The 19,465-nt window shown below is 49.1% G+C and overlaps 1 protein-coding gene across 3 annotated transcripts in view; it reads left to right on the plus strand.

The window, feature by feature from the left end:
• MYO5A (myosin VA) overlaps positions 1-19,465 on the plus strand; it is an 847,747-nt gene that overhangs the window by 518,354 nt on the left and 309,928 nt on the right. For all 3 annotated transcript variants that reach the window (XM_085644171.1, XM_085644172.1, XM_085644173.1), the window contains exon 8: positions 2,432-2,539. In XM_085644171.1, coding sequence (XP_085500297.1) covers positions 2,432-2,539 — 108 coding nt within the window. The remainder of the gene's footprint in view (positions 1-2,431; positions 2,540-19,465) is intronic.

Here is a 19,465-nt window from a genome sequence, read left to right on the forward strand (position 1 = left end):
CGGCCGAACACACATGCGCACTTAGGTTCCTCCAACCGAGCTGTATTGAACAGCCGGGTTGGAGAAACAGCACTGGCTTCCTGTCCTGAGCGGAGCGTCCAACCAGCCTACACAGGCCAATCCCTCCGCTGCTCTCAAAGCATGAGAGCAGCACGGGGATTGCACAGGGAGTCTGTGATGCTGTCCCAGTGTCTGCTGGCTCAAAGAAGAAGGAAAAACACAGAGGTGCAACGCGGGAGGCGGCCGGCAGCTTCAGGTAAGTTTTACTTTTTTAATATTATTATTCCCCACCCCCTCCAGGCCCTCCTCCACCCGCCTCACCACTTTTTGTTTGTGGCGGCTGCCACTGGGTCAAGGGTGTCATAGCAGCAGTGCCATCTTAAGGTTTTGTGGGTAAAACATATTTTGGGGCTCCCTTTTCATAGCCGCTTTGGATTTATTATCTGTTTGGACCGAACTTAAGGCCTCATTATGCCAAACTATATTGAATTACATGTTCAACTTTCAGAAACAGGGGCAGGCAAAGACAGCTGGAAGCTCGAGCTACTCGACTCCTGCCAGCTAAATAGTACCAAAAGAAACATCTGAAAAGGGTTGATAAAGAAAAAAGACAGTAAGGTTTACTTGGTGGATGTTTAGTGGGCTGGCGCATAGCACTAAAATGAGGCATATGCACATACGGCTTGAAAGTGCAGCTTTAATTGCCAGATATTCAAGATCACAAAATAAACTGGCTGTGTAATAACTGTAAATAAACTGGCCAAAAGTTAAAAATATATATCTCCAGTTAGCAAAGCACAAATATAGAATTTTTTTGTAATGCCGAAGTATGACGGAAATAAAGATTTTAATACAATGAAGACACTTGGTGATGTGCAAATGATAAATGATATGCTGTTTGTAAATGACTGTTTACTATCACACCATACTTTATTCTTTTTAACAATTTTTTAATGAATTTTTAAGCGCGGTGAGTCGATAACACTCAGTACAGATTTAATTTATTACATCAAGCATAACAGCACTGTGTATTGACATTTTGACCATAATCACGCAACATTCTTTATTAATATATTTGCGCCTCTGTGCTCCGAAAAGCGGCAGCAGCTACATACCACACCACTATCACTCTCCTGCTGAATCGGCGTTTCTCATTTGCTACACTTCTTTGTGTGGCCCTTCTATTCTTCAATTTCCCTATGACTTCAGTGATGTAACACTTAAAGCAGCAGCCCCACTATTTTTCCAGCACCACTGTCTACATTCACCCAGAAAAATACAGTATCTAAAGATTGTTTGCTAGAATTGTGTTAAAGACTCTCCAAAACCAACTGAGGAGAAACGTGTATCAATTAGTGAGCCTTTTTATCTTTTCAGTGTAACAATTGTTCTTGTAAGTACTGATGCTATGACTGTTTTTCTCCTTGCCATGTTGTACCACACTTCTTTAAAGTAGGCCTGGGTGGGGAAACTCCGCTCCATTTGCAAAGTTTTTTGCACTCCGCGCTCCTTCAGAGTTCGCTGAGTTCTGAAAAAATCTGCTCCGCAGGGCGGAGTTTTTCCTGGATCACCAATGGTAAGTTGGCGAGCATGAGTGAGGAAAATCCAACGTGAGACCGCTTCCCTGCTAAATTGCTCAACACGGGCAGTCGCGGAAGGCCGCTACCGCTCACGTTGAGAAACCTTCCAATTGCGTTGAGGAAGCTGCCGCTCGAGTAGCAGAAAGAAGTAGCGCCTTCTTGCGCTGTGCGAGATGCGATTCGCGCTGATTTTGCAGTGCGGGACATACACCTGGTGCCAAAAATCTGTGCGATTGGCGCAAGGCGATGCACTCCGCTGCTCGCGGAACTCCGCGTATCTTGGTAGAGTTTGTTTGTCCTCCCAGGCCTACTTTAGAGCATAAAGAAAGTTATGTGTGGCACGAGCTGGTTGTGAGTGCTTTTAGCCACGTGACCTTATCTGTGAGGATTGTATCATTCCGTATACCGATTCTTCCTTAAAATGGTTAAGGTTTTAAAACAAATTGCGCCAAGCGGAGCATGTAAAACGTAGAGGCTTCAAAACTGTCATTTGTGTAGACATTACACCATAGTCTTTAAATACGTAGTTCGGCAGTTTTTTCCCATGGACTGTATTGCATGCTCTGCTCACTAATGGGTGAGGTGTTGGGGGTACATGTGCTTTTATTCTCTGCATATCTGTATTTAACCTCCATCACACCTATTGTTAGTTCTTAATTATTTGTTTTAGGTACTAAGCCGGAGTTGTATTCTAGTGATGCTTCTGTGGTGGTTGGAACTAGGATCACAATGGCCCGGTGTGTAGTAAATGAGTTTCTAGCAGGCCATATTGCCCAGAAGCAGCGACTCCCTGACCTCACTGGCTGAGCAAATCTTTTTTCGCAGTATTAAATTGTGTATTTTCATTGCAGGCCATGCCAATAATTTTCGTTACACAAACCAAGGAGGAAATCCCCTGATTGACGGAATTAATGATGCCAAAGAAATGGTGAATACGAGGCAGGCCTGCACATTGCTAGGTAAGTATAATGTTCTACTGCCATAAATTATTATTATTTTTTTCCAGCTTTATATAACGCAAACTCGACCCAAAGATATTGGGGCGCTTTCAATGAGCACCAGTTAAATTACACAAGGACATATTTTTTATATTTTTACCATGGGCATATTAAGTGATTTGCCCAGAATCACGGGACGTTGAGCCGACATCGAGACTCGTAACCTGGTTATCCAGTTCCGAAGTCGGCAGCTCTGCTCGTTACACCACATCCTCTCCACACGTGATTGCCACATCTACTTATAGCAAATCCTAGAGGAGCACATTTCTACCTCTTTTGAGTAATTTTTGGAAAATACTTTCTTGGCATATAAACATAATGTTTGCAACTCGTCCATACTCTCTTATTCATCTCCCTACGGCTAGAAATCTGGCCACCATTGTACCCGTTTCCAGAACCTTACCAGGAGGAGGACATTTTTTCAAATTGTGAACTCCAAGGTCCCTCCACTATTGAAAGTGTTTGCCTGTAAAACGATATAACAATGACCACATTCTCCCCAGAGCACATGACAGCTGAGACCCTGTACGAAGCACAGGTCCAGTGTTGGCAGTATACAGTGACTCACGAAGCATATTGTGGACATGCATGAAATGTGCTCTGGCGCTCCGACAGTAAGATTCCATTGAATTTATAAACACAGAGCTACTTTTATCATCCAGCATAGTGGATGGCGAAGAACAATATTCACAAAAAAGGTACATTTTGTGTATTTGTGAAAGGGGCAATTGAACAGTCCCAAATGTGAAATTTGCTTGAATGAGAAATTTACAAAGTGCAACGTTTATAGTGAATTTCTCAAACCTAAATGCATTGGGATTTGAGAAGTAATTGGAAACCTAATGCTATATAACAGAAATCTTGCTACAGGGCTTTTGATTGGTACCTTTGATGGAACTGCCAATTCTGTTATTTGTAAATCTTTCAGGTAAGAGTGCTGTTTGGGATACGTTAGGGCAGTCACAGTCCTAGATGAAGAGTTCACTTAACACTCCTGCAGTCATAATGAATACGATTCTTCTATCGTTTTATCCATCATTTTTATTGGGATCACAACTCTTACAAATTACGTATTTGAATATTCAGTATTAGAAAATTGGAATGTTGGGAGCTCCATTGAAAACAATGGAGTGCTCCGGGCTTATAATGGCTGGTATAAGCCCGGAGCTCCAACATTCCAATGTGTCTTTGTTCACAGCTCTGGCTGTGAACAAAGACTTCAGGGAGCCTGAGGGGATTTCAATCCCCTCGCGCTCCCTGAAGGCTTTGTTTTGTTAGAACATTCTGCCCTCTAGTGGCAGAAGGTTCTAATAGCCTTATAGCCCTTCGTAGCAGGGCTATACCGGCTTTTAAAGTCCCTCTGCCTTGTTAAAGTCCCTCGCCTTTGGCTCGGGCCTTTAACGCTGCAGCGAGCCTTTAACAGCCGGTATAGCCCGCTACGGCAGGCTATAAGGCTATATTAGAACATTGGAATGTGGAGCACTCCATTGTAGACAATGGAGTGCTCCATGCTTCTACGGACCGGTAAAGGCCCGCAGAGCAACATTCCAATGTTTTACAAAAGCCTCTCGAAGCTCGAGGGGATTTAAATCCCCTCGAGCTTCGAGAAGCCTTCGTTTAATTTGTTAGAACATTCTGCCCTCTAGTGGCAGAATGTTCTAATAGCCTTATAGCCCTTCGTAGCAGGGCTATACCGCTATTAAAGTCCCGCTGCTTTTGCTAAAGTCCCTCGCCTTCGGCTCGGGCCTTTAACGCTGCAGCGGGCCTTTAATAGCCGGTATAACCCGCTATGGCGGGCTATAAGGCTATAATAACTCTGCAGTGAGCATGTACCTAATAACGATAAGTGTTTGCATCAGATTATAGATGTTGTGATTCAAATTCAAGTATATGTTTCTGCAATCAGGGCATACGATTTGCACTTAAGCTTATTATGCTGCCTTGTGCGTTTAATATGCCCACGATGAGTAAGCATCGCCTGTCTGCACCATCAACTTGAATGTCCTGCTTTGTTTTTGAAGCAAACCCCAAAGGCAGTGGCCAGATTTAAATCCACTGCATATTGTATTCAGTTTTGAAGGAAGTTCCGTATTGTTCACAAGTGAAAAAACTTTAATAGCTTATTAAAAGCAAATCTAGTCAGTAGTCCTGCAAAGCCATAAAAAGCACAAAAACAGTTGTAGCAATAGTACATTAATTGAGTACTTATTCTAATATTTCCCAGAATAAAAAAATAAAGTTAAACTCTTGAAATAATCATAGTTTGAAAGAAAAAATGTGTTTGGGGCATGTGCATACCTCTGCCATCAGTGTTGTGCCCGGATGTGTGTATGTTGTTTTTCTTTGAAGAATCTTTTTGAGTAATGAGGTTCAGTCACTCTACCTATTGCTGGTAATGTGCATTGGCATTTGCTCCATTGCTAGATTGCTTTATTTCCGCCATTAGGTTCCGATGTAAGCGACCAAGCTCTGGATCTACGCCGTAGCAGTGATCTCTCTGGGACCTCTCGGTTACTCTCCCTTCCATCGGTATTGTTTTCGATATACCAAAGCTCTTTTGTGACCGAGATTAAATATCATGTCCTTTCCTCCGAGTCAGGGTTCCAACTACTTTAGTGCCCCCAATGAGGCCTTGCCCTCCAGTGCCCCCCTTTGGCTTTCTCAACGGCAAGCATGCCTCGCCTGTGATGGAACAGATGCCGTTCAGATACTGCCCTCAGTGCCATGCCAAGTATCCCTAGACCGATCTCCACTAAGTCTGTAACCTGTGCTTATCTCGAATACGACGAGGCATTCTGCAACGCTTGCTGCTCCTTCTGCTCAAGGAAAACTCATTGATACGGTCGAGTTTGTCACAATGGAACAATAACTTCCTAGGCAATTACTTATAAAGCATTTCTGTGTTATAAATGTGTCAATTTAGTGTAACCAAAAATGAGTTAAAAAAATTAGAAAATTACAAAATAATATTTATTTTTTATATTTTTATAAATCACAATTGTGAAATACAAACATGCAGTATATAGTCACTTGTTACAATGATTTCATTAAAATTACAATCATTATAAAAAAAGACAATTCTGCGGCCATATATTAGTCTTCTACGCGCGTTTCGGCGAAAAGTACGCCTTCGTCAGGAAAAGCCACAAATCTGTGTATTAGATCGCCAAAAATGAAGAGTCCCCCAATGTTATCGTCCGATCTCGCTAATAGATGTGACGGTGAAAGTACTAGGTAAGGTCATTCTAAACCGTCTGATGGCTTGGGCTGAGGAAAATGAGATTATTACTGCCTCTCATTACAGTTTTAGAAATGGCCGCTCTACAACGGACCAGTGCCTTAATCTCTACAATTTGGTGGCAAAGTACACCTTGGCAGGCAAGGGGACGGTCTTCCTGGCCTTTATGGACCTGACTGCGGCTTTTGACCGGGTAAGCCGCGAGAAGCTGTGGGAAATCTTAGGGCTCCTTGGAGTTGATTCAGGTCTGATATATATCTTAAAAATGCTACACCTGAACACAACCGCACAGGTCAGATATAGCAACGAGGGGAATCTTACCAAACATTTTTCATGTACCAGGGGTGTAACACAAGGCTGCATTTTGGCGCCTTTTTTATTTATGTTATATATAAATGGTTTAGACAAAGCACTTATAGAGCTGGGGGTAGACTGCCCACGAGTAGGTAAGAGAAGTATACCTGTTCTCCTATATGCGGACGATGCGGTCCTTTTGTCCCGTACAGGAAGGGGACTCCAGTCTCTCATCGATGGTTTTGGCAGGTTCATGGCGGATCTAGATTTATCTCCCAATCTTACCAAATCATATATAATGGAAACAGAGAAAACACCGACAAAGAACTTTATTTTTAAAATTGGGGGTCACAAATTAGAGAAGGTTGAGGTTTTTAATTATTTAGGGATAATATTTGATAAACACCTCAATTTTAAAACACTAATCTCAGACAAATGCAGTCAACAAACGAGCACAATGGGTTCAATAATGAATCGTGCTACGAGATTAGGTTGTTGGTCACCAAACGAAATACTGCATTTGTATAATTCGATATGCTGTGCTAAAACCCTGTATGGGAGCGTGGTATGGGGCTTCAGAAACACCTCTTTGATACAATTGGAGGAAAATAAGTTCCTCTGAAGTATTCTGCAAGTACCTCAAAGCACGCCTGCTTATATCGTCCTCGAGGAGTTAGGCCTTGCTTATATTAGTGATAGGTTAAGTATTAAACCACTAATGTGTTGGATCAAAATTTGGACCAACACCGAGGCTAGCCTAAGTAGACAAATACTCGAGGACTGTATTAATAGAGACCAAGGCTATCGGATACCCTGGATTAAATATGTAAAGGACACCCTGAAATGCCTGGGATTTGCAAACTATTTTGATGAGCCTATGACACTGACGCCCCAAGTTAAGGGGGTCATAAAGTCCGAATGCCTCCGGCGCTTAGTTTGTGCAAGAGAAGACAGTGAAATATTGAAAGTTTCAGTGAGAGGCCACATATTAACGAAGTCGTCATCAGGCTTAGAACCCTACCTGGCGTACATCTATAACAAAAATGATAGATTTTTAATAACTAGATTCAGATTGGATCTTTTCCATCATATTTTTTCTGTTCCCGCAGGGTTCACAAGAGATGTTGAAACAAAGGGTCCTTGCGGCTGCGATCTGGGATCTCCGCAGGATACCCTACATTTTGTCTTTTTTTGCCCTTTTTATGAGTACCCGAGGGTATTATTTTTAAAAACCATTTTAAGAAATAATAAATTTACCCAGGTTAGGGTGGCACTCTTGTACTTGAAACTTTCTTCTGACCCTCTCACGTTGTTCTGTACCGTGAATTTTTTAAGATTAGCCGCAAAATTAAGGAAGACCAGAAATGAGGTGTGGTCACCTTTGTCTTAGAGGGTAGGGATGGTCGGGCCTCATAAATGTAGTTATTTTTACGAAGTTTCCATGTCTCTTTTCGCCTTAACATTGACCTAGCCAAGGATGTAACCAAATTATGTATGGACTGGTATATTGTTTTTAGGGTGCGTCATGATGTTTATAAAGACTTGGTTCACGTTGTAACACCCTGTTTTAAATTGGCTATAATCCTGCACTTTATAACATCATATTTTGCTGCCACCTGAGGGGTATTTGTCAACAAAGCAATCCACGTTTTTCATGTTTTAATGTTGCTGCTATGGCCAATTTCTGTATGGCCTGGCATACTGTTTTTAAGACGTGTCATGTTTACAAAGACTTGGTCCAGGTTGGAGCTCCCTGTTTTAAATTGGTTAAAACCCCGCACTTTACAATACCATATCTTTGCTGCTACTTTAGAGGTACTTGCTATCAAGGCGACCAACGTTTTTTATGTCTTAATGCTGTTGCTGTGGCCAATTTCTGATGATATGAAATATTTTAAATATTTTATCTATGTATAATTTGTTTTGATAATGAAATGTTTGATTTTCTTAAATGTCATGTTCTTTTGTGGATATTTTTATACCCGAATAAAGATTAATTGACTTGACTTGAAGAGTCAAAGGTATGTATTGTTTTTGATGATTCAGAGAAACCTGTTGTCTTATAGAAGTCCTCTTCAGATATGGTGACAGTAATCTCTGCGCTAGGTCAAATGGGAATGTGGTAATATATGCAGAAGCATTCAACGTTTGGGGTAAGATTCTGATATATATATATATATATCTCTCAAGCTCCTGGTTGACACACGCAGTTTGGAAGGCACTCGAGCAGCTGTGTAAGGCTCAACCTGTTCCTTAAATCACTGGTACGGGCAGCATCCGCCTGCAAGCAGAAATAAATGCAAATCACTTTTTTGCCTGACGCGTTTCGTTTATTAACTTCTTCAGAGGCAGTACCATTGTAGGAACCTGGGGTCACCAGGCCCTATAGGCGGTAACGTGGCGCGAGCCGGTCGGGCAACCAGAGGGCTATGTGTTAAGCAACCATACACCACACGCTTCCCATGGACTAGGGACACACACAATAAGGAACGCCACACCGTTGAAATTATGCAAATACTTCAAGTTTATCCAAGTAGGGCTGGTTAGATGCAGTTCAAGAGATGACAGTGTCATGCATGAGTTGTACTACAGACATTAAGCATATACAGGCCATACATGAGAGATGAATGCAGTTCCTAATCTAGACATGCAGTACATGGGTATGGCTAGGCACGGGTGATTCTAGCGCTGCGCGCGTTAAGCAAGGTTTCTCTGAACGGGGCATCTAGCACAGAACAATACTCGTGATGGGTGACCCTGGATACTTCAACACGGAGCCTGTAGAACGAAGCGCTCCTTGTAATCAGTGACACGTAACCCTTTGAAGTAGAGCATGTAAACTAAGCGCTACTCGTAGTCACGGACAGGTACTACGATCAAGCAGAGCACATGAAGCAACGCGCTTCTCGTAATCACGGGCATGTAATACGTTCAGGCAAAACATATGAAGCAATGCCCTTCTCGTAATCACAGGCATGTAATACTTTCAGGTAAAGCATATAAAGTAATGTGCTTCTCGTAATCACGGGCATGTAATACTTTCAGGCAAAGCATATAAAGCAACGCTCTACTCTTAATCACGGGCATGTAATACTTTCAGGCAAAATATATAAAGCATCACGTTCATAGTCACTGGCTCCTGGGACGGTGGAACGGAGCAGGGGAAGTCAAGCGCCGCCCGTAATCCAGGCTAGTCAGTTTCTCTAGAGTGGAGCTTTCAGCGGAGAGCGCCACCAGACTCGAGGAGCAAGTCTCGGGGTGCCGGTGCAGTTCGTGAGGCACCGCGCTCAGTTACGCTGAAGTGGGCACACAGAAAGGATCCCTCGGTGAGGTCTCTCTGTCGCGCAGGCAAGGGGAGGGAACTCCCACGGAGGGGACGACCCGGGCCGGGTGCGGTGAGGTTCTCAGACCAGCAGGGGGCGCACCAAGGGGAATCCCGGGCTTACCTCCGTCTCGGCGTCAGCAGGCGTCCGCCCTCACGGCGATGGGGGAACTCGGCCCCGATCTTGCGCTTCTTCTCATTCGGCTGCGACGGCAGCGGCGGGGCCCCGGGATTCTCCTGGGCCTCGCGATACAGCAGGGCACTTCTCCAGGCCTCCAGGCCGCGGCGGTGAGTGCGCTGGCTTCGTCGTCGCAGGGGGGGGGCTCAAATTAAGGATGGGGGTAAAGTGCTCAGCGGAGCACGCTGCCGGGGGTCCCAGGGCAGGGAGCGCGGGGGTCACAGCGCTAGTACCTGGTCGATCCCCGGTGGCTTGGCATTCGATTTAGTAAATAGTTCAATAGGTTAGCTTGGACACGCAGTCTCAGCTCTGGCATTCAAGGCTTACAGCTCGCTCTTGTCATGCAGTCTCAGTTCTTACAGTTAGGTTTCCATTCTCAGTTGTCAGATGAAGTCTTGTGGCGCAGATGTATCTGGCGCCCTTAAGGGGTTCTGTTACTGGGGGTAGGAATGGAGAGGGCGACTAGATCCTACCTAGTCAGGCTGGCAGAGAGTCTCTGGGTCCTCCTACTACTGGGCAAGATCAGTGGGATTCACAGGGCACCTCACTCACTTAAGAGGCAGTACCTAAATCCTGTCACTCTCAGAGGCATAAGTCCCTGGCTAGGCCCTACCGCCTACACTCCTGGTGGATTCTTCCAGCTCTGCTTCACCCCAATGGCCAACTCACCACAAAAGTTTCCCTCCCACTCTTAAGTAGCCCTAGGTCAGGTGACCTCTAGCCAAGGCGGCAAAAGTAAAACCCCACCTCCCTTCTAGAAGGTTCCAGCATATTCCAGGAGCTTCCCCACTCTACCTATGGGACAAAAAGGCGGGCTGGTGTCGCAACATTGTTGTGGGTCCCAGCAAGCTCCTGGCAGCTAGGGTGCTACTATGAAAACCGACCACCCTGCAGTAGCAGGGGTCTGTGGCAGCCATCTTGGGAGAAGGGAGCACCTGCACCTTAACACTGTTTGGCAATGAAAAGGCTACCGGAGACCTAGTCCAACATAAAAATGAGGGTGGAAAAAAATGAGGCACGATACAAAAATAGAAGGGGAGACCACCCTAGGGCTGACAGGTCCAACATGCGTCCCCCCCAGCCGAAAGAGGGGAGAGCTACCCAACCTCTAGGGAGTTCTCTTCACTAAGGCGGAAAAACCTGGAGAGACCGTCAGCATTGGCGTGGTCAACTCCGGGCCGATGTTCCACCCGAAAGTCCATCCCCTGTAGGGAAATGGACCACCTCAACAACTTGGGGTTTTCGCCTCTCATCTGCATGAGCCAGCGAAGGGGGCTGTGGTCGGTCTGGATAAGGAAGTGAGTGCCAAAGAGGTATGGCCTCAACTTCTTCAAAGCCCATACCACCGCGAAGGCTTCTCTCTCAATGGTGCTCCATCGCCGTTCCCGAGGGAGGAGTCTTCGAGATATGAAGGCCCAGGTTGGTCTTGGCCCTCGGTGTTGAGTTGCGAGAGCACCGCACCTATGCCGTGCTCTGAGGCGTCTGTCTGTACAATAAATTCCTTGCTGAAATCTGGTGTTGCTAGTACTGGAGCTGTACACATCGCATTTTTCAGCGTATCAAAGGCTTCTTGGCATGCAGCTGTCCATATGACCTTGCGAGGTTGTTTCTTTGAGGTCAACTCCGTCAAGGGGGTCACGATGGTACCATATCCCTTGACGAACCGGCGGTAATACCCAGTGAGGCCGAGGAAAGCTCGGACCTCTGTTTGGGTCTTGGGGGGCTCCCAAGCCAAGATGGTTTCAATTTTGGCCTGGAGGGGTTGCACCTTACCTCCGCCCACCAGGTGTCCCAGGTACACGACAGATTCCTGTCCAATCTGGCACTTGCTGGCTTTAATGGTTAAGCCAGCGCGTTGCAGCGCCTGCAATACCTCCTGGAGGTGTTGCAGATGGTCCTCCCAGCTGCTACTGAAGACAGCTATGTCATCCAAGTAGGCTGCTGAGAAGGACTCCAGGCCAGATAGTACCTGATTCACTAACCGCTGGAATGTGGCCGGAGCATTTTTGAACCCAAAGGGCATCACTCGAAATTGGTAGTGGCCCTCTGTGGTGGAGAACGCTGTCTTCTCCCGTGCTCCGTCGGCCATGACAATCTGCCAATATCCGGACGTCAGGTCAATGGTGCTGAGGTACCGGGCTGCTCCCAGCCGGTCCACCACCTCATCTGCATGCGGGATGGGGTGAGCATCTGTCTTCGTGACAGAGTTCAAACCCCGGTAGTCCACACAGAACCGAAGTTCTGGCGTCGTACCCGGTGGGGCCGCTTTCGGCACCAACACCACTGGACTAGCCCACGGGCTGCTGGAAGGTTCTATCACCCCCAGCTCCAGCATCTTTGCCACCTCACGCTGGATGCTATCCTTCACTCGGTCAGAGAGCCGGTAAGACTTGTTCTTCACCGGGGGGCTGTCCCCTGTGTCCTCATCATGGGTACACCAATGAGTGATTCCAGGCGTGAGTGAGAACAACGAGGCGAACTGTCCCAGGACATGGCGACAGTCCCTCTGCTGCTCTGGGGTCAAGGATGGGGAGAGGACTACACCTTCCACCGAACCATCCTTCTCTTGTGCCGCAAGAAGGTCAGGAGGAGCTTCACTCTCTTCCTCTTCGCTCCCATCCGTCACCATAAGGATAGCAAGCTCCGATCGCTCATGGTGCGGCTTCAGGCGGTTGACGTGGAGCACCCTGAGGGGCTGACGGGGGGTTTTTACATCCACAACGTATGTGGTCTGGCCTCGCCTCTCCACAATGTCGAACGGGCCAGTCCACCGGTCCTGGAGGGCACAAAGCTCCCCAGGTTCCATAACCCACACCTTCTGTCCAACGTCTAACTCGACCGTCCGAGCGTTGCGGTCATACCACTCCTTCATCACGGTCTGGCTAGCCTCCAGGTTCTCTGTGGCTGCCTTCCACAGCTTGGCCATCTGGCTGCGGAAGTCCAGCATGTAGCTGACAATGTCACGGGGAAGCTTCTGTGAAGTCTTCTCCCACCCCTCTTTCACTAAACTGAGGGGACCCCTAACGGGATGGCCATAGAGCAATTCAAACGGGCTGAACCCGACTCCCTTCTGCGGTACCTCCCGATAGGAGAATAACAAGCAGGGGAGGAGGACGTCCCACTTACGCCTCAAGCCCTCTGGAAGGCTTCGGATCATCCCCTTCAATGTCTTATTGAAGCGCTCTACAAGTCCGTTAGTCTGGGGGTGGTAAGGAGTGGAGAACCGGTAGGTCACTCCACACTCCTTCCACATGGCCTGCATGTAGGCCGACATGAAATTTGTGCCCCTGTCCGACACCACGACCTTCGGGAATCCCACTCGGGTAAAAATTCCAAACAGTGCCCGTGCCACCACCGGTGCAGTGATGGTCCTCAGAGGAATAGCCTCCGGGTACCTTGTGGCGTGGTCCACCAAAACCAAGATGAACCGGTGTCCCGCTGCGGTCGGAGGGTCCAATGGCCCAACAATATCGATACCGACCCTCTCAAAAGGGGTCCCGACCACGGGGAGCGGTTCCAACGGGACCTTCAACTTAGTCCCCGTCTTGCCACTAGCCTGACAAGACTTGCAGGTCTTGCAAAAGGTGTCTGAGGCAATCCTCATCCTGGGCCAATAAAAATGGGGGACTAACCGTGCAAAGGTTTTGTCCTGGCCCAGGTGTCCAGCTAAGGGTTTCTCGTGCGCTAACTCCAGCAGGAAGGCCCGGTAACATTGGGGGACCACTATGGCCCTCGAAGATCCATGTACCGGCACCCTGGGCTCACTGTATAGGAGACCATCCTCCCAATACACATGATAACCTCCCAGTTCCTGACTGGCCACTTGAGCTTCGGCCTGCCGCCGCATACCCTCAAGAGTGGGGCACGTCCTTTGTGCTTGACAAAATTCCTCCCGGGTAGGCCCTCCTTCCACTTGCCAGTCAGCAAGGGTCGGCAAGTCCTCCACAGGAATGACATCTACCTCCGCGGACTCCGGGGGCACCTCTGCGGCCTCCCCATCCGACTCACGGGGCATGTCCTCTACCACCTCCTTCTTCCCACCTTTGGGTTTGGGTCGGGCCATGATTCCAGGCTCCAACTCCGGGTGAGTTCCATGCCAGGCAGCCATGGACCGCGTGCTCGCGCAAGTCCACCCTGGTAATCCCAGCATTTCAGTGTGAGCGTGAAACTCGACGTCCTTCCATTTGGTGTGCTCCAGGTCGTTCCCTAGCAAACACCCCACAGGCAAGGCAGGGCTCACAGCAACTCGCAGTAGGCCTTTGACTCCTCCCCACTCGAATGGAACACGAGCCACTGGATAGTGACTCAAACTGCCGTCAGCCAATACGGCCGGATGGAACTCCTCGGGGACTACTTGGTCTGGGGACACCAGCCGCCACACGACAGTGGTCATGCTGGCCCCTGTGTCTCTCAGAGCTTCCACCTCCTCCCCATTAATTCTCACCCTCTGCTGATATTTAGCAGTGTTCGGGGGCAGGGACACTACGGGGACCACTTCTCTATCCCCGAGTGAAACCAGCGTCAGGCCTGTCCACTCCCCTTCCCTATCTAAGGGCAGCTCCACCCCAAGTGCTATACTACTCACCCCGGGACTTTTCCCGCCCAATGGGGCTGGTGGTCGCTTGCGACACTTGGGATCTCCTCTGTAGTGTCCAATCTCCCCACACTCTTAGCACCGCACAATCCTTGGCTGCTGACTCCTGTCGGGGTAAGTGGGTCTTGTGGAATTGGACGGGGGTGGGGTTCCTACTCCCTTCCCAAACTTATTTTGGGGACCTTTCGAGAACTCCACCTTTTTATCTCCCCCCTCTTTCTTCTGGGGGAAACCCTGTCCGCCTTTCGAGCCATCTCCCCCGGGGCCCTTGTGAGACACCCGGGTGCTCACCCAAATATCTGCCTCCTCCGCAAGCTCTCGAGGATCCTTCAGCTTGCGGTCCACCAGATGTTGGCGCAGCTCCGGAAAGCTCTTATCCAAGAGGTGCTCCCTTAAAAAAAGATCGTACAACCCTTGGTAGTCCTGCACCTCGCTGCCACGCACCCAACCATCTAGTGCCTTCCTCGCATAATCAAAAAAATCTACCCATGTCTGGGTGGACAGCTTATGGCTGCCACGAAACTTCTGCCTATACTTCTCGGGGTTCAGGCCAAACTTCTTTAACAAGGCCTCTTTCATGGGGGCGTACTTAACCTGATCCGCCTTGGCCAAATATAACAGGGTGTCCCTAACAGTGGGAGGTATATACCGGTAGAGACCACCTCCCCAGTTACTCTCGGGTACCCCATGGGCCGTTAAGGCTACCTCGTATGCCTCCAACCACTTCATGATGTCATCCCCTAATGTATAATTGGCTATGACTTCTTTGGGTAGGTAGAATTTTGGTTCTTGAGGTTCCCTGGGTATGCTGCCACCATTGTCTTTGTTAGACGCGTTCAATTGGAGGGCGCGTAGCTCCAGCTCTTTTAACTGAAGCTCGTGCGCCAGCTTCTTCTCCTCCATTGCCCATTCCAATTTTGCTAATTCCTTTTCCTGTTCCAATCTGGCCCTTTCCCTTTCTTTCTCCTGCTCTAATTTGGCCAGCTCCCATTTTAATCGCCTCTCTTCCCTCCTGTCCTCGTACTCTTCTGGAGACGCGCTCCTCCTGGACCCTGTCCTACTACTGGCCCCAGAACGTCTTCCTGGGGGCACATTCTCAGACATGTCTACATTCAAGATGTCTAGGACTTCCTGGGCGCTCTCCCCCTGAGGTGCCTCTGGCGCTTCCTGTCCCTCATCCCCTCTCCCTTCTGGGTTGGCTTCTACCCATGCCCTAATGGCGGTACGGAGTTCCGGCCCTTTTGCCTTCCGCATCCCGGGCACCCCCATCTCCTGCGCAAACTCCCTTAGTTGCTTCACGGTGTACCCCTCGAGGTCCGCTAGCCGGGATTCCATTCTGGCAGGTGGGGACCTAGACACTAAGGAGAAAATTCCTAGGGTGTAGGCAACAGTCAATAGCTAACCAGGCTTCTTGCACTCTCTACCTGGACAGTGGAACCAATAATCCAGCAACCAATGGTTTTTGAGCTCTGGAACAAAAAAACGTAGGATAGGCGTTTAATTGTGGCGCCCTTTGCCTCACGGAAGGGTGCTGTATGGTCACAGGTCCCAAGGATCCCACCGCTGGCCAACAATGTAGGAACCTGGGGTCACCAGGCCCTATAGGCGGTAACGTGGCGCGAGCCGGTCGGGCAACCAGAGGGCTATGTGTTAAGCAACCATACACCACATGCTTCCCATGGACTAGGGACACACACAATAAGGGACGCCACACCGTTGAAATTATGCAAATACTTCAAGTTTATCCAAGTAGGGCTGGTTAGATGCAGTTCAAGAGATAAGTGTCATGCATGAGTTGTACTACAGACATTAAGCATATACAGGCCATACATGAGAGATGAATGCAGTTCCTAATCTAGACATGCAGTACATGGTATGGCTAGGCACGGGTGATTCTAGCGCTGCGCGCGTTAAGCAAGGTTTCTCTGAACGGGGCATCTAGCACAGAACAATACTCGTGATGGGTGACCCTGGATACTTCAACACGGAGCCTGTAGAACGAAGCGCTCCTTGTAATCAGTGACACGTAACCCTTTGAAGTAGAGCATGTAAACTAAGCGCTACTCGTAGTCACGGACAGGTACTACGATCAAGCAGAGCACATGAAGCAACGCGCTTCTCGTAATCACGGGCATGTAATACGTTCAGGCAAAACATATGAAGCAATGCGCTTCTCGTAATCACGGGCATGTAATACTTTCAGGCAAAGCATATAAAGCAACGCTCTACTCTTAATCACGGGCATGTAATACTTTCAGGCAAAATATATAAAGCATCACGTTCATAGTCACTGGCTCCTGGGACGGTGGAACGGAGCAGGGGAAGTCAAGCGCCGCCCGTAATCCAGGCTAGTCAGTTTCTCTAGAGTGGAGCTTTCAGCGGAGAGCGCCACCAGACTCGAGGAGCAAGTCTCGGGGTGCCGGTGCAGTTCGTGAGGCACCGCGCTCAGTTACGCTGAAGTGGGCACACAGAAAGGATCCCTCGGCGGGGTCTCTCCGTCGCGCAGGCAAGGGGAGGGAACTCCCACGGAGGGGACGACCCGGGCCGGGTGCGGTGAGGTTCTCAGACCAGCAGGGGGCGCACCAAGGGGAATCCCGGCCTCCGGGCTTACCTCCGTCTCGGCGTCAGCAGGCGTCCGCCCTCACGACGATGGGGGAACTCGGCCCCGATCTTGCGCTTCTCCTCACACGGCTGCGACGGCAGCGGCGGGGCCCCGGGCTTCTCCTGGGCCTCGCGATACAGCAGGGCACTTCTCCAGGCCGCGGCGGTGAGTGCGCTGGCTTCGTCGTCGCATGGGGGGGGCTCAAATTAAGGATGGGGGTAAAGTGCTCAGCGGAGCACGCTGACGGGGGTCCCACACCAGGGCAGGGCAGGGAGCGCGGGGGTCACAGCGCTAGTACCTGGTCGATCCCCGGTGGCTTGGCAATCGATTTAGTAAATAGTTCAATAGGTTAGCTTGGACACGCAGTCTCAGCTCTGGCATTCAAGGCTTACAGCTCGCTCTTGTCATGCAGTCTCAGTTCTTACAGTTAGGTTTCCATTCTCAGTTGTCAGATGAAGTCTTGTGGCGCAGATGTATCTGGCGCCCTTAAGGGGTTCTGTTACTGGGGGTAGGAATGGAGAGGGCGACTAGATCCTACCTAGTCAGGCTGGCAGAGAGTCTCTGGGTCCTCCTACTACTGGGCAAGATCAGTAGGATTCACAGGGCACCTCACTCACTTAAGAGGCAGTACCTAAATCCTGTCACTCTCAGAGGCATAAGTCCCTGGCTAGGCCCTACCGCCTACACTCCTGGTGGATTCTTCCAGCTCTGCTTCACCCCAATGGCCAACTCACCACAAAAGTTTCCCTCCCACTCTTAAGTAGCCCTAGGTCAGGTGACCTCTAGCCAAGGCGGCAAAAGTAAAACCCCACCTCCCTTCTAGAAGGTTCCAGCATATTCCAGGAGCTTCCCCACTCTACCTATGGGACAAAAAGGCGGGCTGGTGTCGCAACATTGTTGTGGGTCCCAGCGAGCTCCTGGCAGCTAGGGTGCTATTATGAAAACCGACCACCCTGCAGTAGCAGGGGTCTGTGGAAGCCATCTTGGGAGAAGGGAGCACCTGCACCTTAACACTGTTTGGCAATGAAAAGGCGCCCGGAGACCTAGTCCAACATAAAAATGAGGGTGGAAAAAAATGAGACACGATACAAAAATAGAAGGGGAGACCACCCTAGGGCTGACAGGTCCAACAACCATGATGAACACTCCCCCATCGCTTTTAATGTCTATTACATCTGCCACGCCCAGATGGGCTGTCCGAATGGAACTGTGGTGATTGCTGGGAAATGGAGTGTCCGAAATTAATCCTCAGATGGAAGCACATTTCTTTAAGCTCTGGATGAGCCTCCACAAGCGTTACTGTCCTCAATCCAGCGCAGTTGCCCCATGATCAGGTAGGTAAATACCATCCACATGGCCCCCAATGTTCGCGGGGTGGTGCCCTTCCGACGGCCGTGTAGCCGCCAAAACATCGAGCACTGGTTTACACACGCAGTTTGGAAGGCACTCGAGCAGCGGCGTAAGGCTCAACCTGTTCCTTAAATCACTGGTACGGGCAGCATCCGCCTGCAAGCAGAAATAAATGCAAATCACTTTTTTGCCTGACGCGTTTCGTTTATTAACTTCTTCAGAGGCAGTACCATGATGAACATGATGTTTTGGCGGCTACACGGCCGTCGGAAGGGCACCACCCCGCGAACATTGGGGGCCATGTGGATGGTATTTACCTACCTGATCATGGGGCAACTGCGCTGGATTGAGGACAGTAACGCTTGTGGGGGCTCATCCAGAGCTTAAAGAAATGTGCTTCCATCTGAGGATTAATTTCGGACACTCCATTTCCCAGCAATCACAACAGTTCCATTCGGACAGCCCATCTGGGCGTGGCAGATGAAATAGACATTAAAAGCGATGGGGGAGTGTTCATCATGGTACTGCCTCTGAAGAAGTTAATAAACGAAACGCGTCAGGCAAAAAAGTGATTTGCATTTATTTCTGCTTGCAGGCGGATGCTTCCCGTACCAGTGATTTAAGGAACAGGTTGAGCCTTACGCAGCTGCTCGAGTGCCTTCCAAACTGCGTGTGTCAACCAGGAGCTTGATATATATATATATACGTGTCCCAAGTTTAAGTTCAAGATAAAACGCAGCATGGATGACGGGCATATGTAGAACTAGGTAGATTCCCTGAATGATGATGTTAGGGTGACTGGGCTGCCTCAATTCTGTAGATAACCGATATAGAGATGGGATGGCCGGAAATAATAAAGAGTTCGTCACCTTGAATTGCTGTGGAGAAGCAGAGAGGACTCTCCAGACCTCTTCGGCACCTAGAACCTCGAGGGAGACCTTCAGCTGGAACCGACAGCCACCGAGGAGGAGGCATTCTCACCTGACCCAAGTTCCAGATCTGACATGGAGATTGAAGACCTGCCCCCAGAACCACAGGTCCTCCCCTACACCTACAACACCACTCCCACTCCGCGCACTCCTTGCCCAGAGGCCAGACTTCCACTCTCGATACCCAAAGGCAGGCCTCTGGTCTGCCACTGCCATCTGGCCATGTTCGGCCATCAAACATCCACTTCAGACCCCAGCCATGACTTGGGCAGAAGAAGATCTTCAAGCCGACGCTGTTGACGGGACCACCTCCATCCCAGCGGCACTGAAATGCCTGTCGGTGCTAAAGCCGCCGACATCAAAGAGCTGCTCAGCACCTA

This window comes from Triturus cristatus, chromosome 3_1 (genome assembly GCF_964204655.1).
Source record: "Triturus cristatus chromosome 3_1, aTriCri1.1, whole genome shotgun sequence".
Lineage (NCBI taxonomy): Eukaryota > Metazoa > Chordata > Amphibia > Caudata > Salamandridae > Triturus > Triturus cristatus.